Source organism: Acanthaster planci, linkage group LG13, assembly GCF_054643075.1.
Source record: "Acanthaster planci isolate LZ-2023a linkage group LG13, COTS_SCS, whole genome shotgun sequence".
In the NCBI taxonomy this organism is placed as follows: Eukaryota; Metazoa; Echinodermata; class Asteroidea; order Valvatida; family Acanthasteridae; genus Acanthaster; species Acanthaster planci.
In genome coordinates, this window is record NC_141789.1 from 16543762 (window position 1) to 16567019 (window position 23258).

Below are 23258 nucleotides of genomic sequence, written 5' to 3' on the forward strand. Positions count from 1 at the left end.
ATGTGTGCTGTAATAACCATATGAAATTGGTTACCTTTGTCCATGGAGGAAGGACACAGAAGGAGTTTGAACTGCCCTGACTATGGCATCTGGCCAATTACCACTTTCTGGCATGCCTGGTATGTCCATAGCCAGAGTGCAGTGCACACCTGCTACTCACCACCAGCCTCCTTTGTACCCCATGATCAATCGCTGCAATTTTTCGTTGGTGTACTGCAGTATAGGAAGTTGAATATTTATGCCATCGTTGGTGCTTGATATGATCTGACAACAACATTAAAATATTAGGCTCTGTACCTGAAGTGTTCATGTGCAGCTGTTGCCCTTATCGAACGCTTTCTTCTGGACTTCTTTTGGGAATAAATAGCGAAGCTGTTTGTAAGATTTTGACTTTTATTTGAATCATTTTTATTACGGAATTTACACAAAAAGGTATTTTATGAGATCTCACGATCCCTCCCTGTGATGAAACAGTGCATTTGTTTTTCGTGAACTTAACTTGCCTGTGGTGTTCAACATGTTGTTGGCCAGTCTTAGCCAAACACATACAAAGACGTTCAAAACTGATGTATTGAAGATGTTTTGGAGTGACAAAATAAAATTACAAACAAATGCATGGATAATGAAGAGGCATCAAAATAAAATATTCACTCCTGCAAAAGTAAATCTGATGTTAATTGCAAAGTTAATTCCAAAGAAAACACCGCAAATATTGTTAGATATCACTGGCCCCAATTGTCCGGCTACGCTGCAGGCAGTAATCAGGCATTTTTGGAATGTTTACTATTGTTCGTCTGACCGGCGGCGATGATCATCAAGCACTTTGATGTGCCAGAGTTGTAACTCCTTCTGTGTCCTCCCTCCATGCTTCGTCGACGCGTCCATTTCACGTTGGATCCAACGTGAAACTTTGGACCTTCAACAATGATTGAATATTCAAGTGACACACCTCCCAAATAGACCAATCAGCACTCAATGAGAACCACACATGGTTAACGCAGAGGGCGCAATTTATATTCCTTGAGTCAGTCGAGTTTCGTTGCGGCTGGCCATAAGCTGACACTGGTAAAAGTCTGCGCGTTTGTGCTTCGCGAAGCAGTTTTATCTTTCAGAAATTACCAAGTACGTGTAAGTAATCTTTGTCTTGGTTAATGGCAATAAAAGTACATTGCGAGGTAGAAATTTTATTGTAGTATTCCTGCTTATCAGGTAACTGAATGTGACCGGCAATGGCAACCGTCACGTTGTAAAGTTAGTTGACCAGTTGCGGTATTTTACCACACGATTACCATGACTAGGCATGCACATACATACATGTACATGACAGTATGTGATCATGCACGTGCATGGTGCCGATTGAGTGTCCTCTAGATTGCCAGCAAACATACCCCCGATGAACAAGTTAGTCCAAGTCGGCCTAATTGGGACTTTATGACTCATACTATATAGTATGAGTCGCCTCTTAACATGCTTAACATATGGACGTAGCAATAATACTAATTAGTTTTGATAGTAGAGTCCTAAACCCTCCACAGGCCTTCCTTAACTTCTTGCCATCAATGATTTCACTGAAAATACATGTAGCTCCAACTCGTGAGCAAATTTTATGGAAAGAGTTCCATAATACAGACGTCGCTTAACACCCACAAACCCTATGAAACTGGTCTGAAAAATTGTTTTCTATGTGAATACCTCAATATCTTGAGTCTTTAGGTCATGTCATTGCTTTCAAATGCTTTATGGGTAACTGTAGGAAAAAATGTTTGGTGTCTGTAATTCTGTTTAACTTAACCACCATCATTTGAATCTCCAATTCCTAATGAATTCTACAATGGGCACATTAGACAGTTTAAGGACTGTTTTGGAGGAGCAGTCTGAGGATTTTTATTAAAGTCCATATAGGCTTAGGCCATGATTCTAACATTATGTGTAATTTGTTTTCCCTGCTTTCACACTGAGAAAATGCAGTCGGAAACAAATCAAAAACATTTTACAGTAATATTTTTAACTGTGGTCAGCTGCACATGTATGAGATGCTAGTACATATAAGACTTAAAGGTTTTCATGGTGAAAGAAACTAGATTTATAGTAAAGATTGCCGTAACACCATGTATTTATCTCTTCTTTGAGTATGTGTCTCCTGAAGATGGACAGAGTACACTGTTCGAAACGTCAAGTTATTCCCCGGTTCTTCTCAGAACCACACATACTCAAAGAAGAGATAAATACATGGTGTTACCGCAGTCTTTACTAGAAATGCTAGTACATGTTCTTTGATGTTTTGTGTACTGTAGGTCTGTGATGAATTTGGGGTTTGAAATATATTTACACGTATTTCCTGTTTTACACATAAAACATGTAATGCAGTAAATGTAATACACTGAGCCAATCTCAGTCACAAGTCACTTTGTATTTGGTCATGACATTTCATGCTCTACAGTGTGTATTCAATTTTTAAATGTTGAAAATTATATTTTTTTCTGCGGAATTTATCTCGGAGTTACCCATGTCACAGACTAGATCATGCTCATGGGCAATGTCATGGTTACTTGCATTGTAAGTTTACATAAAAATAGAGTCTGATACTGAAAAATGCATACCCCAAAAGTGATGGAATTTTTTCATATCACAGCTTTCACTCAAATCTAGTGATGAGGAATTAAAACTATGTGCAAGTACAGTCTCAGGCCACTTATCCAGTTTGTAGCATTTTGCTTTTGACATTTCGGAGGAATTTTAAAAAGTTAAGAAAATATATTTGAAACTACGGTCATGTACCCGCTTGTATGGGAATCCCCACATGTGGATGGCCGAGTGATTCATTGTTACACTTCCTGTTCCTTGTAATAAACGTCCATGTTTTTTTTGTTGGACTAGACAGGAAGATTGGTTTTTTGCCAGGTTATGTATTTTATGTTAATCACATCATGATATGTGGGGTGACAAGGGTCACTTAACACTGTTAAAACAAAGTTTACATTTAGAGATGCTTGACACATGCAACAGAAAAGCAGCCTGATTGAAAGCAGTTCATTTATTCTGTTTTTCTTGGCATTGCAGATCTTCCAGCAATGACTTCAAGTCTCACTGCACCAAGATTAAACCTTAATGAACCCAAGTGGGATCAGTCAACATATCTTGGACGAGCAAAGCATTTCTTTACTGTCACAAATCCTCTGAATGTTTTCCTGACAAATCATCAACTAGATGAGGCAAAGAAGATCGTTGAAGCTTACAAGTAAGTAAAGCTTGTAAAGAAAATGAAAAAAAAGATGATACAGAGGAAGATGATTGATGTAACAAGCAATGGATAGATGACAGATAAATAAGCCTGTGACATTATTGACTCAAATTATATGTTCCATTTTCTCCACAACTTAGGCGTGGTCAATTACCTAATGCCACCGAAGCCCAACTATGGCAAGCCAAGTACCGCTATGATTCAGCTTTCCATCCAGACACTAAGGAAAAGATGTTCTTGATTGGAAGAATGTCTGCACAGGTCCCTATGAACATGACCATCACTGGCTGCATGCTGACATTTTACAGGTTAGATGTATATATGTTTTCAAGGAGTAGTCGTAATTATTACAATTTGGCTTGGCATCACCCATCTTTGGTAACATTTAGTCATATAAATCTCATCATGTTTTGTACCTTCAATTTATTTTGTTCAGTCCATTAGCAATGTTTGATGAGCATCTGGCAATGAATTAGTTCCAAAAATGTTTGCTTAGAATCATTGAAAACATAAAAATTGTGTGTTTACTTAATGTGTATACATGGACAAAAGTGAGTTGGTTTTTTATTATTCATTTGAAGTGATTTTTGTAACTGTGCATTTTCCCTCAGAACCACACCAGCTGTTTTCTTCTGGCAATGGTTTAATCAGTCCTTCAATGCAATTGTCAACTATACCAACCGAAGTGGAGACTCGCCAGTATCAAACAGGTACGTACATGACTGTCAAATGTCTAAGTGTACACCTACTTTGATCCTGTTTGCTCCTAGGGGCACTCTGACAAAATTCAATCCTTGTCTCACCAGATAATTTTGTTACTATTAAGAAGAGTAGATGTCTCTCCATTCGATATGTACTGAAATGTTTGTTTATCTCATAGATGAAACTTAAAAATTCCCTTCTTGGTTCAATTTAAAAAATAAATGATGAAACAAATTATATAGGGAAATTGACTAGGTGCTTATAAATGATATGCATAATCATTTATAAGCACCTAGTCAGTTTCCCTATATAATTTGTTTCATAATTTATGTTTAAAAAGCTGTATCCTCTCCGAGTGATCCCTTCCCGGGTTGCATCGTGTTATTGGGGTGTGTTCCCTGGTTATATGGTGTTTCAAGTTTAATGGCTTCCAACTAGTGCCCCCTAAACAAAGAAATTGACAAATGGGAAGAACCACCAACATAGGGCTGGATAGCTCAGTTGGTAGAGCACCGGCATGGTATTGCGGAGGCCGCAGGTTTAAATCCCACTTCAGTCAATTTTTTTGTTCGTCTTTATAACTAATAAATGCATTGAAATAACCAGTTACTCCACAGTATTCAGTTGGTGTCTAGCCCCAGTCTTTTGGCTTCAGAGTTCTGCATTTTGGTGACATCTCATTAACCATCCTTCCCATCCCACAAAGAAACCTCTATCCATAGATTAGGGAGCCACTCATTGCATTTTTTGCTGACAATCGTCTGTTTTTTGTGCTTCATGAGCCTTTGTCATAATATTTTGCTATGTCTACATTTTCAGCCAGCTTGGTTTATCCTATGCCCTGGCAACCACTGGTGCAGTTACAACAGCTGTGGGTTTGAATAGTGTAGTGAAGGTATGTTCAACTAACATCAGATGTGCCATTACGTCATCTAATGTACACGTTCCATACCCCTTCCAAGTAGTTGCACACATTCCATGTACATTCCACTGAAAAGAAATGATTGATTGTACTGCTCATGAAATCAAGTGATGATTGACTGTTTGAAATGCTTTATCAAATAAAGGGCATCAGTGGAACATTGAATCACATTCTTGTTATTGTCAAACACATAGAGCCACTCTGAACATGTATTTTGGCTATTACAGGATTAGATTGGTCCTGGAACTTTACAAATCTTCCAATAAGCCAGTAGGCACTGCTGAAGATTTGACTGCTGATCTCTTGATTTTATCTGTCACAATTGCCTAGAAAGCTCCTGTGATAGTTGGCCGCTTTGTGCCTTTCATTGCCGTAGCTGCAGCTAACTGCATCAACATTCCGATGATGAGGAAACAAGAGCTACAGCAGGGTATCCCAGTGTTTGATGAGGAGGGCAACAGGATAGGAGAATCAAAGGTCGCTGCTCGCAAAGCTATTCTGCAAGTTGTTTTCTCCAGGATATGTATGGCTGTACCTGGCATGAGTAAGCGATGGATACATGTCTATCTATGAACAATACATGGGATACAGAATTACCACTAAGGTGTCTAAGATTGCATTTCTCTTCGATATGTATGATAAGACCCTGCTTTATTAGAGGAACTTAGTGTAGTTAAGTTGCAGACATTTCCTGATAAGACATATACTGTAATTCTGCTTACTTCGGATGGGGTTTGTTGTTGATAGCGCTTTGAAAAATAATGGGATCGGGTTGCTCCCCAGTTCTTTTCAGGTAAGGCAATTTTCCTGAATATAATATTGTTCCCCCTCCCCTTGAAGGTATACCGCCAGTAATCATTCATCGGTTGGAACAGGGTGGCTTCTTGAAACGATATCCATTCATGAATGCACCAATACAAGTGACTCTCGTAGGCGTGATGTAAGTATTGATTGGTTAATTTACTGGGTTGATTGGAAGGAGGAGCTAGTGGTGTGTGTGGGCGGGGGCAGGAGGCATTAACAAAGAGTGGAGGGGAATTGTGTTTTCAAAGAATCAAGAGTGATTGAAATTCAGCTTTAAGAATCCAGGGTTAAATCATTCTTCTTGGCATATGCCATTCATATGTACAAATCTCAGTTTCTAAATCAGATATTGGGTAGAACAAATTTTACCTGTTAGATAAGATTGTTACTTTTGCAGAATGATTCCTTTGAACTGAAGATCAAAAAGCTATGAAAAGACCCTATTTTCTTTTACAGACAATTTTACTTTCTAATTTCTATTATTTCTGATTGTTAATGTGCAGGTTAGTTTTTGCAACACCGATGTGCTGTGCTCTCTTTCCTCAGAAAAGGTAAGTGATAATTCACATCATAACCACTTGACTAATCCTTAAGCTTGCCCATTAGAAAAGGTGATCAACAGGAAGGGCCATTATTATTTATTCTAGTTTCACAGAATATATCTTCCCTTGTTTATTTTTGTACCACCCAGCTCCATTGGATCCAATCGATTAGAACCTGAACTACGAGCAACCATCAAGCAAAGTGGTGGCAGTATTGATAGGGTCTACTTCAACAAGGGTTTGTGATATCTGACATTTAGGTCATCCTGATATTGAGTATTCTTCCTTGGCAAGTTATTGCTTAGTTAATGGTTTCTGTATACAGTGTATTAAAAACACCACACACCCCATGGCCGTCCAATACTACATTTTATTGTACAATACCTTTTTAAAGTTCATGTAGAAAGGTATTCCTCGAAGTCACTGATGAGGATGTACATGTAGCATTGCTGATATTATCTCAGTTCACTGTATGTGCAACTGGTATCAGTCATGTTCAGACACATTTGCCTATTATTGGCGTGTACGTATGTGTAACATGAATGCGCTCAAGTTTAGGCATAGATTTATCAGGCTTCAAATTCACATCTTTGCTGCTGTAGGCCTATGAATTGTGTGCTTCATTTATGTAAAATTCCAGGTGAATGTTGGTGAAATTTTAAATTTATGATATTTGGAAAGCCAAATATAGTAATGGTAAGAGACCAGGATGTGTTGAATCTGAAAGATTCATGCAGCAACTCTGACAGTCAACAAGAATCCAAACACATACAGAAATGGATGGTCTTGAATTTTGTATTTGATGGTGAATTGTGGGGGTTTCAGAGTTATCGGAAGTCAGTAACTGTGGCACTTCAGTTACTGGTAATGCTTTTAACCTGAATCGTGGCTGGATTTGTAATTAGAAGGATGACGGTGTAATACGGTTTTGCTTCTGCAAGCTTCTCAAGCTTGCTAATTTTACTGTTGTTATGTGTCCAAAATGCTTTTAATCTGAATCATGGCTGGATTTGTAATTAGAAGGATGACGGTGTAATACGGTTTTGCTTCTGCAAGCTTCTCAAGCTTGCCAATTTTACTGTCGTTGTGTCCAAATGGACATGACTTGTTTCTGACAGAGTAGTATTGAGTTTCTGTTGTATACATCTTGGGGTATGTTACATTGCCGTGTATATATGTATTTAGCCGTATGTATTTATGATTGGTATGGCTGTACCGGTCTTTTTTTGTTCTTGTTTTAACCTGAAAAGAGCTGGGGAGGGATTCTGTCTCTACATTTTTCTAATGTCACTGCAGAGTGTTTTTTCATGAACCAAGTTGGGGGGGGTAGAGTGGTGAACCCCCCCACCAGCTGTGAGGTGGTTAAAAATACCCTGGCTCTTTTATAGGGAAAAGACACTAAATTAGTAATTTCTACAGGCATGGCCAATTTAAATCAAAGGATTAGAATTCCAGCTTTAAAATTGTTAAACCACCACATGGTTGTGTTCGTTATGACAGATTCAGTGCTAGTAATCTTGGACTTACTATATGTTTGTGGCTACTTTATGAAATTTGAGAACTTATATTGTTTTAAAGTATGGCAGTTTTTAAATATCAATATTACTTATGTACATCAGACAAGGAGGTTTTGTCAAATGCAGTAGGTTGTATAAGGCCACTTATGTATTTATTCATACCAAAAACATGCTGCACGTGCAACATCTTGAAAATAAATGAATCCAGTAATCAATGTACTGAACATGTAGATTGCTAAACAAGCTTGATGAGTGTTATAAACTATGAGTGAATTAAAATTCAGAACCTTGTTCATTTTCCCCTTTGAATTTCTTTTGATTTCCCATTTTATGCAAAACCCTTTTCATATTAAAGTCACAGGTATTCTATTTTGACAAATACTTTAAGCTTACGTTTAAAGATTAACCACTTGCCACAACCGTTTAGAACAGCAAGCAGTTACCGTACCTTCTACCCTGACAATTAAAAAATGTATATTTGTTAATTGTCATGCCCTTTCAACTATTTTGGTGCAAGATTAAGCCCTGTCAAACTATGAATGCATGTATACACTTGGATAATGTAAGGTTATCCTCTATTTGTTTTGCATAAAAAATTTAAAGTTTACCCATTTGTACCTTGAAGAAAAGTCAATTCAGTTGAAACCTCAGCCCTTTCCAGATTTTGAAATAAAAACTGTCAAAAGGTGAAGTATGCAATATAAAAACAATTTTGTTCATGTAGTCCACCTTTTCAAAACAAGTTGGAAGTTCCTGAACATGCTTTGCTTGAAAGCGTAAATTTCTCTGTTATTTTGAGAACCAGATTTTTACCCCTCGTGTTCTGAAATTAGGCTGGATCCATCTGTACAGGATTGTTGAAGGCATACATGTACATCACGTTTACCTGATTTCTTACATAAAATAAGAGCTATAAGTTTCCAAGTTAAACATGACATTACGTCAGAAACAGTCAAATTCAATCTGAGATACAAATAAAGCTTGAAATTGTGATTTCCTTTTGCTAAATAAAGAGGCATTGTACAGCACAGAGCCCATGCAATGGAGAGATAGACAATTATCAGAACCAGTCTTTAAGACTGACGTAAGATTTTGTCCAGACTGTGTACCTTATTCTCCTCATTCTCTGCACATTAATCAAGTGTGCTACTATGCTACCAACTGTAAAATAAAAATGTGCAGTTTACAGTCTGAACAGTTTTGACAACTTGTAAAGGCTGGTTTATACTTCATACTTTCGCAAAAGCGAACACAAACACAAATTTGTGATGTCAGATCAAACATTCGGGCTGCAAATTTGCAAAAGTTGAACTATTTCAACAAATAAAACACACTTGTATGTGTAAAACATTTCTATTTACTTAAACTATGACAGCTGTCAAGACTTCCCGTCATGGTGTGATGGAAATTTGTATTTTTATAGCATTTCATAAAGCACATATATGTATTGATATATTCACTTTTGTTATCTTCTTGAAATTGCCACGAGATGCTAAATATTTTCTGACAGTAGAAAAATATCTTGAGACAAACATCAAGGTATATATGTACAAATTATATGCTAAATTGCATATAAATTCTGCCTAATGAATAATTCATCATCACTGCATCATCTCAACTGGTTTCTTAATGATATCCTACATGTATTCCTAAAAAATCTTACACCTGACTTCAGTAAATCAGAAGTTACCTAGGCTTTCCACATCCATCCATTACTCGGTGTACAAATCATTCACTAAGTACATGTACGTGGGCCTTTCCTTGGTGAGTGGGATCTAAGGATATATCTCAGTAACACAGCAGCATTCAATATACACGAATATCTGATATGGCAGAGCGACATCTTAACTGCACTGAGAAATGGTAATAACTAATATAAATGCATTGTTGTGACAAGTACATGTACAAAGACTTTTGGCTTTTATTCCTGCTTTACTAATGTTGGCTACATGTCAAGAAACATTTGAAATTCAGCATTGTTTACAATGCTGGTGATAAATGTGAAAAAGAAAAATCAGCTTTTCAAACTTTCAAAGGCAAAACAAGTACATGTTGTCAGCTGCACATGCAGTAAACAGTTCATCTTCTTGATTTGTGATTTTCATACCTCAAAATATCACTTTGAAGTCAGCAATATGCTAAAGGGGCAGGTTTTGATAGATTTCACTAGTTCCCTGCAATCATTTCCTTGGTAGTTTTGAAGAGGTTGATAGGATTATTACCATTCATGAGTGTTGACTCAATTCCAAGACCCTCCATAAGCTCCGCCTACAAAGTGGGCAATCAGACAGAAGAATCTTAATAGTTAAATGCAACTATAGCCTGATGGTGAAAATAACTGACTTTATTTGTATAAAAGATATTCTTTGGAACTATATTTAACACTTAAGAGTTTCTGAGACGAACCTGAAGTTTGGGTCCAGCACTTGCAATAGCTATGATGGTGTTTCCACCAAGAGCCTTTACCATAGCATCAAAACGAGACACCTAAGCATGTAAAAAGCATGGGAGAATAAGATTTGCCAAGAAAAATGAAATCAAACAAGTCAATAATGCCACGGCTAAATATCCTAAGAGTCCCGGCCATGCCAGATAGCCAGGACAGGAGCTAACAGTGGCACTGTCCAATTAGACTTGCGGCTTAAATATGGGCAGATGATTTAGCTGCTTATGATTTTACAGTGCAACAAAGTCCACCTGACTTTTACCCTTTACGCTTTGTTGCATTGGGCAGGGTTAAGGACAGCAAAAACATGTACAAACTTCTAGAGGAATTATGTTGTAAACCATCACAACAAACCTTACCTCAATATTACACAGCTGAATGGCTTTTTTTATCTCAGCTTCATTCAGTCTTCGTTTGTAGGAAAGTTCTGACATACGCAGTAGGTTCTGAGTTTGAAGTTCAGCATCATGGATGACTTCCTCAGCTTGTGCTTTAAGACGAGCTGAATCAATGGCACTGTGGCACTCAATAAGGAGGGACTCGGCACGGGCCTATGAGATAGAAAAGGTCACATTTTAAGAGTATGACTTAAATGGTTCTTTACTAGCAAATAGGAATGGAGTCAACATACACCGTAGGAGTATGCTCCGACTCTCAACAGGCCAGTAAGTAACAAAATGAACAAACAGGCAGAGAAATGATGCAGTGAAACCCAAGAGGGAAGAACTCTCCCCATGGGTCAGTGGTTGACAGAAAAAGGCACACGTACCAGCCAAGTCAATAAAGCACTGTGACACTGCATTAGTGACACCATTAGCAGTGAGTGGCAAAGAGGAACAAGTGTACAAGCTGCGTTAACCTTGCTGGGGCACTAAACAAGGTGAGACTGAACACAAAAAGCATTTATCTTACCTGCGCTTCAGCTTTGGCTTGTCCTGTTGATTCAATAGCTGCAGCCTCTGCCTGTAATTCAAATAATTTAGCCCTTTCTTGCTCAGCTTCTTTCTCATTCAGGAGTTTCTGTCTTTCCAGTAATCCTTGAGATTCCTGCTCTTTCCTTGCAGCATCATGAGCTGCAGCTCTCTCAATTGACCTCATCAAAAACAAAAGAACTCATTGAAAGAAACTCTGGACCAGAATATGATGGGGATTGTTCTGGAACTGTTCTGGAACAATCAGGGCCATGATTCAAGAACCATATTTTGACATCAGGTTGAATATACTGCTTCTTATGGATACACAGAGCATGAATTCACCACTTTTAAAAAATCTAAAAAACTCTTGAAAGGTTCGTAACTGTGCGATGCTTTTTTTTAATACGGTGTTCCTAAATCAGGCTATCAGGGGCAAATAAATAAGAAGAATCCTAATATGAAGCACAAATAAACCAAAAACAATACAAGGGTGGAGAAGGCAAGCACACCACAGAATTAAATACACACAAAACCAGTTCCAATCAAGAAAAGCCAAATGATTGGACAACATGTTACCACGTGTGATTGATATTTGTGTATACTCACTTAGTTGAGATCTCGATTGCCATCTGTACAGATTTGATCAAACTGTCCCTCATGGTTAGATCTACTGGTTCTATGCCTTGAATGTCTACATTACTGATCACCTAATATTACCAAAATAAACAAAATAAAACATGTAAGCCAAAATAATTACCCAACAAAGAAACTGTAAAGAAACAATAGTAATTGGGACAAAAAAGAAGTAACTTTACCAAGTGATTAGCTTTGAATTTTAGTCTGTTTTTCACGTTCCCGTCAGCATCAAAGCCAAAGACAGCTCCTTGGAGTATTTTGCTAGAATGACGATGAAACTCATCAAAGCGAACTCTGGACACTGCTCCACGAATGCGACTTCCTGAAGGACAATAAGAATTAGTTGGCGTAATCCAGAATAATTACCTATTAGGAAAATTCTGTAACGACTTTTTGTACATGTGTAATTGCAAAATAGAGATTGCAACAGAAATATCAATAAAAAGGTTTTTTCTTTTAATACAAGACCTACCCACTTGTCGACAAGCAAAACCAATGAAGTCAGGAACAGAGAAAATGGCTTCTTCTGATAGTTTGTTGCCACGTTCAAACTAAATGAGCAAATAAATAAAAAAAGGTGGAGTGTTCTACCTTAATGTAAAAAATACCTGAAGGATAAAATAACACAAACTGCCTTCATATAAAAACTCGAAATATGTCTGTCAGCATCAGCTGTTACTGTTGGTTATTCAATGCATCAAGCCCATTAATAACTAGAGAATCAGGTGCTGCATAACATGTTCACACTTGTGTCTGTGGATAAAAGTTTGGTTAATTATAAGGGTAGTTGCTCACTTATTACTTCCAGATGTACTTAAAATGCAAAAATGATCAATGATTTGGACAAACTTTACAATAAAGAACTTGCCTCAAAATAGTTGTTGAAAGCAATCCGGACCTTAAGTCTTGCATGATCTGATGTCTCAACCTACAACAAAGTGTAAACAAAATGTCTGTGAATAAAGGGTTTATTTGACTTATTATTTTCCTAAAAGAGCTAGTCATGCACTATTTACCTTTAGAACAATGTATATAAAAGAAACATTTAACACACATAAACACATTTACCATTCTGAAGGGATGGAAAAATTATTTTAAAAAAATACGACAGTTCAGAACTACAAGAAAAATTGATTCAAGAATATCAATTCAAGTGAATCCAAGTTACCTCCAAGATGTCTGTGATGTAATCTGGTCCAAGCATAAGGCAAATTGTCTGTAGGGCATTCTCTACCTTGGGTTTACCAGCTGGCACAAACAAAAAAGGAAAATGGCACTTTAGATTATTTTCCTAGCTTTAAGTGTCATCAAATATCGGGCATCTACAGAATTGAATAAATCTTTATCTCTCAAAGTTTGAAAATAATCAGTAAGAACTCATTCCTCATAGGTCAAGGGAAGAATAGCAGTAAGCCTTTGAAATAAACATCACAAGATTCAACATTTCATTAAAAAATTCCCTGCCAAAGTTTGTGATCTTTTTTGATAAAAGCACTGTCCCATTGCTACTTACCACTCAAGCTCAGGACATTAAAATCTTCTTGAGGTCCAAGGATGACCATATCGGGACCAAATACAACACGAGCTGTCTTTTCTTGGTACTTGTAAACCTTGAATTATTACAAACAATGATATGTTATATGCTTAATTCATGTAGATACAAAGATAGTGACTCTTAGACCAGGAAGAGAAACCAATGCAAAAGTCAAGAAGGTAAGGCATTCTAACAGTGTTTGGGTAAGGTGAGTGAAACCTTTAGTCTTAAGTAAGAGAGTGTATTTATTCAGAGTTAGATTTTTTCAGCAAAGAATATGTGTTGGGAAAGTGTGACTATTCAGTATGTATTACAAGCAATTTATTTACCTGAACAGCTGTGTTTCCAGGGCAACGGAATCTCACCACTCTGGTTTTATCTCTTATCTGGAAATAAGTATTGGAAACAGTAACTGCAAATTGTTTGACTGAAACAAATGCAGTAAACAACATGACCCGACATTCAAGAAATTACAACACTGACAACTCCATGAAAAGGAAAAAATGCTTTAAACTCATTAAAAACAATCCGATATTAGTAAACTGGACTAGTTTTCATGCAGAATAAATTTTGCATGAACTACACTCCAAGTGAGTGATGAGGATCTTTACCTTGCCAGGTGCATAGTCTGCATCAATAGATGACTCAAAGTAAGCAAGCTTCCTGATATCACCTGATCCACAACCTCCACCATTCCTTAAATGAGAAGGACCAAATAAGACTCAACTCTTACAGATTTGGGGAAATTATGTACATACATGTAAAAGGAATCCATCCAGATCAAGCTCGCCTTGCCCCTCCCCAACCTGCTCAATTTAGTCCCTTGCAAAGTGTGTAAACATTCAAAACTTTATCTCATGGTATGACACTATTCCATCATTTGAGGTTCACTGTGGCTGTCCCTTAGGACACTAAAACACAAGACAGATCACTTAAACAAGTTTCATCATGTACACTTGATGCATTCAAAACATACTCACTGGAGAATAGTCAGAACCAAAGACGGTAGTTCCTTTTCCCACAACTGTTCGTGCTCAGTCAGCAGATAGGAATCAGGACCCATCACAGCACGGACCTAAAACAGAAATGAGAAACCAACAAGTTCAGTTCAACTTTAAATCAGAATATTACAGAAGGAAAAAAGCTAACACATGTGCATTCCTGATTCCTTGGGAAAATTAATAAGTTGCATTTTTACCTCTCCTGTTTTCAAGTTGCGGACGTATATTCCTTCCATATCATCAAGGGGAATAGCACGTCTGAAAATATAGCAGTTAAAGAACTCAAAGAAAATACAAATATGAAACACAAATGCATTTAGAAGATTAATATCAACAAACACAATGGCAGAAATAATAGTCAATTGGAATATTTATAGCAAGGAAGATGTATTGACTTGGTACTGCAATCTAAATGACTGACACGGTGCCTTACAGGACTGTAATAAATGTACTTTAATAGTTGGCTGTGGCTTAAACTTAAAATCACTTCAGTGATAACTGTACTGTTGTGATAATTGTGAGTGTTAGCATTTTTAATAGGTTACTTTAGGCTTTTAAATAGGTTAGGCTTTGATAGGTTATTTTAGCACTTAATAACCTACTCATAACTACGAGTACTTCAGACAGTCTCCATATTCAACAACGTGCAACTTGAATGTGTATTAACATTTGATAATGCCCACTAAGAAGTGATAATGCCCACTGTGTAAATCACACACTAATGCCTGGATACGAGACAGTTTAATCAATCCTGATTGGTCAAGAGTCTGTGTGCACGTGGCTCACCACGTGCACACCTAGTCCATCTAAGGAGATTCTTTTGGACAACTATGAAAAAAATGGAAGGGGGTGTACAGGAAAATGACAGTTAAACTCTATAACAAAATCGTTGGAAATCTATCATATATTGACTTCTTTTGACTCTCTGGCTAAAAAAAAGTATTCATAAATGGGAATAAATATGTGGTTGGTCAGTCTGAAATGTTTAAGACCGGCTCAAGAGAATGAATGCTGATAATGCCCTCACCTTGGGCTCGGTTATTAGTCGCCCCTGAACCGGTCATGCGTTTAAGACCGGCAAAGCATATATTTATGCCCTTATTAAAAATGCTAACACTCACAATTATCACAACAGTGCAACAACATTAACCCTAACCGCCCGGGCCCTTTTGGCTGGGATACACCGTCAATCCGTCAAAATCCTCCAGTTTTGCTACCCAAAAATTGCATGCGCCCTCAGTCCTCCAAAATCCTCCAATATTCAATACTTGTGCTGTACTGTATATGGAAAATGTACACTGTGTAACACTACAAGAGGATGTACCAACGTGACATGTACAACCCAGCAACTCCATTCAGCAACCAGTACATATCAATCCTCCAAAATCACCTGGAGGATTTTGGAGGATTGAGGATGGTTAGGGTTAAGAATAATGTTAATACAAAAATGTACACCAGAATATAACGTGCAATACTGAACATACATCTACCTGACTAAAGCACCATCTCCCTGATCAATCACCTGTACTTGAACAGGTGGAATGTAACTGATTGGCCCGTGGATCATCCAACGATCACCTGAGATACGCATCTGAGGTTCACCTGGATCATTATAATAAGGGGCAAACACTCCATTCAATCAGTTAATCATACTGGTTGGCAACAAACAACTGAGACTATTTTATACCTGGGTGTTCAGGTGGAAAGACCACAGCATCCTGGAAATCATAATCAAAGGACTCTAACTTGAGTAAGCCTGTGAAGTGAAACCTGAACAATCCACTTGATGTTACCCATTCATTAATTCTTTCCATTTTCAGTGCAATAATCTTCTCTTTATATACCAGAACTTTGACTAAGATGCATTATTGTAGTCGAGTACTTTTCAAGTACCAACGTTCTCCACAAAATACTGAACTGGGTAAGAGGGAATAGAGCCAGAGTGCACAGGCATTTGATGGGAAATGTGCAAAGGTATGCTTACAAAAAAATGTTAGACTTGAGACACCCCCAGTTGTGTAAAATTTAAGTTTTAAGGAGAAAAGTACTTGGAAAATACTCGGCCGAGTTCTTTCCGAGTACTTTTGTCCTAAAAAGTTAATTTTAATCCAACAGTGATGGTCTGAAGTCATTATGTTGCTTTGTAATCTTACCTTTATGCATGTACCATCAAATGCCGATGTACTTCAGCTTTGTTCTCTCTTAACTAGTTAAATATTTGGTAGAGAACTTGGTTCTCAAAAGTACTCGACTACATCACTGCTAAGATGAGATGTGAGTCCAAGAATACCTAAGTACTACAGACTAATAGTTGTATTGTGAGCCATTTGAACTTATAATTAATTACCTGGGATTGAATTATCCTCAAACTCACTGATAGCTTGCAGTACAATAGCCTGATCTTCAGACAGCACAAACTGCTCTTGAATTCCACTCTTGATGCTTTCCCCTTGGATGAAATAATGACAGAATTATGTAACAATGACAAAGAAACACAAAACCATGTCAAATGGGTGTTAAAGACGGATGGGAAAAGTTAAAAACCAATCTCATTTCTTGGAAAAGCTAAATACAATCCAATGAGTCAATTTGGAAAGGTTATAACTTAGATCACCATGTTTACAAAACTAAAAATACTATATACAGCAGCAGATTTGATACTGTTTCACAACAGAAGAAGTGTGTCTTAACACGTAACATCACAGGGTGAAGTAGAAAGAGGCTAACCTGGATGAAGGAAGAAACTAGTATGACCTTTACGGAGTTCTTCACATCCAAGCTGAGAATGCCCATCTTCATCCACCGGATTACAAACGATGCAATACTGACCCTTCTCGAGGACTGTCTTTTTAACAGATTTCACTGCTTGCTACAAGGATATAAAGTAAACTCTCTTTAAGGTAACAGAAAACCTGAACGTTTCTTTATTTACAGACAGCATAAAGAATGGACACCACAAATATGACAATGCAAAGACACTTCTAAACAAAAGCTCAACAACGTGTTTCACAAATTAATCCTAATGGAAATGTACTCAGGGCAACTGTTTGGCTCAGCAATGACCAAACTAAATCTAATTAAAAATGCCTAGTCTTTACAGATTTTCATAAATGACAAGTTTTCTGTCACTAGACCAATAATTTTGGGTAACTAAAAAACTGTCGAATCAACAAAACAATACTTACATTTTTATCTAATGTCTGGAACATGTTACCAAAATAAATTTAAGATTTCATCCGAGTAATTAAAGAAGCTCTTTTGACTCTCTGGACAATAACAAAATCATTTTACAGACTGGTTGCCTGTTACCTCGCCTATAGAGCTGCTTAAGCACAAAATTTGCTTAAGTGCAAAAAAACCTTACTTGATAAATCAGGTAACTAGCCGAAATTCCATGTGATGTATATTGTTTTGGGATTGTGTTTAGCTGTTTTTTTGGTTGGTGACCTCTGTTTATCAAGCAAAGTTTTTTCACGCTTAAGCAAATTTTGTGCTCAAGCAGCTCTATGAAATTGGCCCCAGTTACCTCGCCTATCCAGTTACCTCGCCTATTTCAGGGATGTACATTTCAGTATCATCAGCTGTCACCATCCACTCCTCTCCAGCCTGGCGCTGCCTCCCTAAGGCATCTTGACAATTGTGCTCAGCAATAAGATGTAGAGCAACATCTTGCTTGAGGATGTAAGCAGATACCAGCTCAACCACCTAAAAGGATTGAATGGAAGCAACCAAGAATTCTGGAAACAAGTCCCTGAGGCTACCTTCGACAAGGTGCACTACTCCTGAGGCTACCCACGACAAGGTGCACAGCTGTGACATAACGTTTGGGTGATATTCGCTTGCATAAACTAATAAGGCAATATTTAAGAAAAGGTATATTCTGGTTCCATCACTTAAATGTCAGATTAGATTTGCCCTTTGGCAAAGTACAATTTTTAATATCCTCTCCTATGTAAACAGATCTTTTTTTCACGTACTCAATGCTCACCTCTTCATAAACTCCAGGGAGATAAGCTCCTGCTTTCCTGACCAACCATTCCTCACCACTCACACGAGTGCTGAGTACAGAAAAGACAAGTCAAACTCATGGTTTGAAATATTCATCAACCAGACAGTGCTGATTTCTCCACTATCAATACATACTCTGTGAGGTTGCATCTGGAAGTAATTTCTTCATACAATTCAGGTATTTCCTCAGATCAGATTTGCTGGGTTCTACTTGTTGGGAAATACATATGTTGCAAGAGTAAATCTGATGTACAGGTGTGTATACATTATTTCAATACTACAAGTACAATGAGTAATGATACAATCAACAGTAACATACTCGTAATATGCAAATATTGGGTAAACACCACTCATATACCAGGAAGTTAAATTTTATGCCACATCCAAATGTTGGGACAAATCCAATAGTTATTCCTTACATTCCTTTATCAGTAAATCCTTGGGTTGCTCTGAGATGAAGTGCTTGACCTTGACCAATGACTGCTGCATTAACCCAACCAACAATCTCCTAAAAAGACGACAAAATGTAGAAAACAACCTGCACATCAATTAAACGAGGGGAGGTATTATTTCACACAAGTTGTCCTATCAAGTTGCCATTAAATTGTTAACAGAAATTATATATGTGTCAATGCAACAATGTTAACCATGGGCAATGTCTAAAAACTTTTCTTCATACAACAACTGATCCTTACAGCTTCAGCGGTGGGTTTATAGGTCAAAGGTCCTTCCAGTTGCCACAGATCACCTGCTTGTCTCTGTACCCCATCAACCTCATGATCAAGGACAGCTTTTAGCTGGATGGCTTGATTGACTTTCACAACAGGCAAAGGATGCATGGCTTTGCGATAGCCTAAAATAAAGCATATATTAAGTCTCATACTCTCCCAAAGATGAAAATGTGAGTGAGCTGTTGACAGTTGAAGGCGCTTTTATTGTATTTATCAGTGTTTAGAAATAGTGGCATGTATGTTAGTACAATGTCATATGAGAGCTTGCTTCCACATTGGTTCCTAAACTAAAGCATTTGTAGTGAAGAGAGCAATGAACACAGAGGAACTACTGTAGTCTATTTTTTCTATGATTGTTGGGTCACACATGGACCTTCAAAACTCATTATGTGTGACTCTCAGTATTACATGTAGTTACATCTGTAATTAAACCAAGTTCATCCCAATCAAATGTGACAATGACCATGTATTTAGGCATACCTTCAAATCAAGACAAAACCGAATGTGATCAGTGGAGAAAACTGTTTAATTGACAGGTAAAGTTACATTTTTGGGTGGAGAGGAATTCAGAGTTGTTGGGCACTGATGTTCACTCATTCATTCATTATCAGCCTTATGGTGCTAGTTTCTAAGAACTCCAAATTTAAGATGAGCACTACATGTGTTATACTTCAAAGCTGCAAACTTGGGAACAACCAATGGTGTTATTACATTACCTCGTGATGAAAAGTCTTGCAAATTTTCAGCACTTTCTAATTTTTCTCCAGGATACAGTGGAAATGGTTCCTGAAATGAATAAAAAAAAAAGGGTCAAATATCATTACAACTTTTTTGGATATTGCTACATTTTTTGGAGTTTCAAGTTTTTCAAACTTAGATTTATGCTTAACCTTTGCTTTGGAAAGCTCAGTCAATTTGTCATAGTAGAGTCAATTGTACATGTACTTGTATTAAACAAGGCTTCGAGCAGATGCTTTTCAATAAATCAGTTTACTCTACCTGATAAAAACGAATTTCGACCTGTCCATGTTTCAACTCACACTGCACCCCCTCCTCATAATGACTGAAATTATAAATAAAGCAGATAGAGGTTGTTACTAGGCATACAATTTCCATCTGCTTGGGTACACTTCTCTGAAGCGGCATACATGTATGTTTGCTAATTCTGTTGTAAATAGGTCTTGTGTTCAGTACAACAGTTCTCTTGCTGGTCTTTGTTTGTCAGCCTCATAGGGTCAACTGATCTTCTACACGAAAGGTGTCTCTTTGCAAAATGGGAATAAGAGACATTAATTTGCATTACTTCAATTATTTATAACTTTTTTGATCTGAATAAAAACATACTTTAGATAGGAACCTGAAGGTAAAGATACAAAATATTTTTCTACATCTGGGGAAAGTTGAGAATATGACAGCCAATTTAACAACAATGTTTTGCACAGTTCACAAGAGATATATGTTTCTTTTTGATTAATAATACTGTGAAAAGAAAAAAATTTTTAAATCATTTACCTCATGGGATCTTTGACTCTACAGTAATGACCTGGTGGAACAATAACACATGGAATAGGTCCAGCCACTAACTTCTCATTATTCAGAAGCATAAGTCTCTGGGGACCCACTTCAAGACGAGTTATGTTGGTTTCCTGGAAATAATGAGCAAAATAATATATGAAAGTCCAAGTTAAGCACCTATCAGGTGTTGAAAAAACATACGTCATCACAACTTCATACATGAGGTCCAGATGGTAAGGATGTAATCAAAATGTACTAAGTCAGTTGAAATGGGCTAAATATTGTTGTATTTGTTTTAAATTGAATCCTCTATATGGTTACAGGATTTTTCATCCCCATGCATCCCTTCCCCAAAGATCTGTCGCTCCGCATGTAGAGTTTGGTGTTGGGAAATTAAAAACCATGCAGTATTTCTCGATTCAGAACATGTTCCCTTTCTAGCCATCATGAATGTTTTTAAAAAGGAGCGCCTTTTATTTCTGGGGGGATTTTGGTGAGGAAAAGAGGGCTCAGTAATCCTTACTTTTGGGGACACCTTCTGTTCCCCTCAGTTTATAAACTTCTCACAAGGTGTGTATCAGTAGACTAATACCTTTGCAGCTTGGAAAATCTTATTGCACAACTGTGAAGTAAAATGTGACACTCTCTGTCAATTTTGGCAGTGAAGACATGTATGTTATCAGTGTAGGGGCAGAACCAGGAATTTTTCAGGGAGATCAGGCCCATCAGATTTCTTTATGACTTACTGCTACAGGCAGACAGACACAAGTTATGAATATTACTGATAATTCTTACAGGACGTATTTTTTATTAGTAATACAACTGTTCCATCATTTTAAAATGTTTTTCTAGCGTCAAAGTGACGTAGGGGTGGGGAGATGGGGTGATCAACCCCCTTGGATCTAACATTACACCTGTTGTATTGCCCTGAGTTAAACTAAGGGAAAGAGTTCCATGGCCTACATGGATATGCACACTTTACACAAACCCAAAAGTTTACGACTGGTCTGAAAAATACAAAGTATTTTCTAAGTATTTAGGGGTCTAAATGCTGTTTCCCTGGTAAATTGGGGTTGGTATACATCTATTTTGGGACCCCTCCATTTTTTTTCATTTCACAAAAGAGGTTGACCTGCACAAATGTGCAACTTCGGGTGAATATACTCGAACTCATAAATCAGCCTATATTTTACCAGTCAAAGTGCATGTTTTGCATCACTGTGGTCATTTTTACTCCATAATTTTCCTCAAAAATCAAATCCCTACCCCTTTCCCACACAATTGGTCCTCCAGTTTAACATGATCTATTTTTTGTCCAAAAGTTGGGGAGTGTATACTTGGGTATCCCCCTATTTTTTTGACACTTTAATCTTGCAAAACTGGTAAGTCCCCCCAAAAAACAAAGGTACCTCTCTCTTTATTACGCTGACCCTATTTCTTGGAAACTTCAAATTGTAAATTGTGAGAAAATACATGTAAGGCCTTCTGATAAACCAACCATGCAAATTTGAATCCACCATGTGGCACGTGTTAAACACTCAGTTTCCCCTCAAAACTCTAAACAAAACTCTGCCCTTTTTTGACATTAACCCTGAACAGTTATTGAGCATGATGTCAGTGTCACAGCTAAAATGTAGCTCTCCCTTCTAAATATAAGAACAGGGTCTCCAAATTTACAATCCCCCAAAAGTTTAGAAGTAACTTTAGAAGGAGGTCCCCAAATACATAGTTAATACATCATGTCTACGCTGACTGGGAAGTCCGAAGTCCCGCACCCTCCTCCAAATAGCGGAACTAAGCAGGAATGTGCAGGCCTGTAAGTTGTAAGGCTTGAGTACGTGTTATGCTGGTTACTCACCACGTCTAAAATGTGCACAAAATCCACAGGTCCAATGTTTACAACTCCTGCCATTTCTATTGCTCTATCTGCAGAATGCACTCAGCGTCGCCGCGAAGATAAGGAAAGAAGAGTTTGTTCTAAAATCTTTCCGAGCCGAGTTTCGGGAGGAACGTTACAAGGGAGTTCACCATGGCAGTGACGTACATGTAAATGTGGTAAATGACTAGACTTACTTAGCTAGCTCCTAACTTCGACCCTTGACCGATGAAACCACTAGTGAACTTGGTTGGGCATATGACATTAATGGTCAAGGAGATTTTATTATTCTGACTAACTAATCAGTAATCACAGTCTTAGGTGAAAAGAACGTTCTAGCAATTATGTGATAAATTCAGCACCTTTTTCACGGGCAGCATGACATTTGACATGGCGTCCCTATCAAGCTTCCCTCTCTGTGTAATGGTTTGATCCCGACCCTCGATGACACATACCGCGGGTACGGCGTGTGTGTGCAGTGTACTTGCCAAAGGGGTGCAGTGCAGGGTAGTGTCCCAATTCGAGGAAAATTCTCCTCCAGGCGTAGGCGCACATTAAGTACCCCCCCCCCCAGATTCTTTCGAAAGAAGGGTTTGTTTGAGCCAAGAAATGGTGGGATTGTGTCAGTCTGGCTCGGGATCATCTCTGTAAATTCAGGGGCACTCATCTGGGAGAAAAGCAGACAAAAATGTGATTGAAAATTTGTCAGAAGAGCCCCCGAAAAGGTGAGGGATGTCATTTGAAAAATGGCCGCTGAGAAGACTTGGGAACATTTACTTTTTGGAGGGTGACTTTGTTTTGGGTGGATAATTAAAAAAATCATTGGTTAACCAACTAGAAATTGAAAATAGCATGAAATCTGAAGGACC

The 23258-nt window shown here is 37.7% G+C and overlaps 2 protein-coding genes across 3 annotated transcripts; one reads left to right on the top strand and one right to left on the bottom strand.

Annotated features, from left to right (window-relative positions):
- The first annotated feature begins 52 nt into the window (after positions 1 to 52).
- LOC110973824 (sideroflexin-1-like) lies at positions 53 to 8027 on the top strand. 2 transcript variants are annotated; one of them, XM_087145067.1, is made up of 9 exons: positions 53 to 1128; positions 3061 to 3238; positions 3382 to 3549; positions 3853 to 3951; positions 4763 to 4838; positions 5196 to 5409; positions 5706 to 5805; positions 6173 to 6220; positions 6361 to 8027. In XM_087145067.1, exons 2-9 carry the CDS (start codon positions 3072 to 3074, stop codon positions 6455 to 6457), a joined length of 969 nt encoding a protein of 322 aa, XP_087001193.1. In that variant the 5' UTR covers positions 53 to 1128; positions 3061 to 3071; the 3' UTR covers positions 6458 to 8027. The 2 variants fall into 2 exon arrangements, with proteins under 2 accessions (XP_087001193.1, XP_087001194.1); XM_087145068.1 differs by having other exon boundaries at positions 53 to 1122.
- On the bottom strand, positions 7855 to 22578 carry LOC110973816 (major vault protein-like). Its single transcript, XM_022224938.2, has 25 exons — positions 22372 to 22578; positions 20511 to 20644; positions 19998 to 20061; positions 19715 to 19784; positions 18963 to 19120; positions 18687 to 18775; positions 18248 to 18317; positions 17803 to 17964; positions 16987 to 17128; positions 16607 to 16708; positions 15750 to 15861; positions 14457 to 14517; positions 14239 to 14333; positions 13870 to 13954; positions 13588 to 13644; positions 13238 to 13334; positions 12893 to 12972; positions 12593 to 12652; positions 12197 to 12275; positions 11904 to 12046; positions 11695 to 11795; positions 11087 to 11267; positions 10534 to 10725; positions 10135 to 10215; positions 7855 to 9996 (listed from the first exon to the last, which is right to left on the bottom strand). Exons 1-25 carry the CDS (start codon positions 22423 to 22425, stop codon positions 9895 to 9897), a joined length of 2571 nt encoding a protein of 856 aa, XP_022080630.2. The 5' UTR covers positions 22426 to 22578; the 3' UTR covers positions 7855 to 9894.
- Between the last annotated feature and the right edge of the window lie 680 nt (positions 22579 to 23258).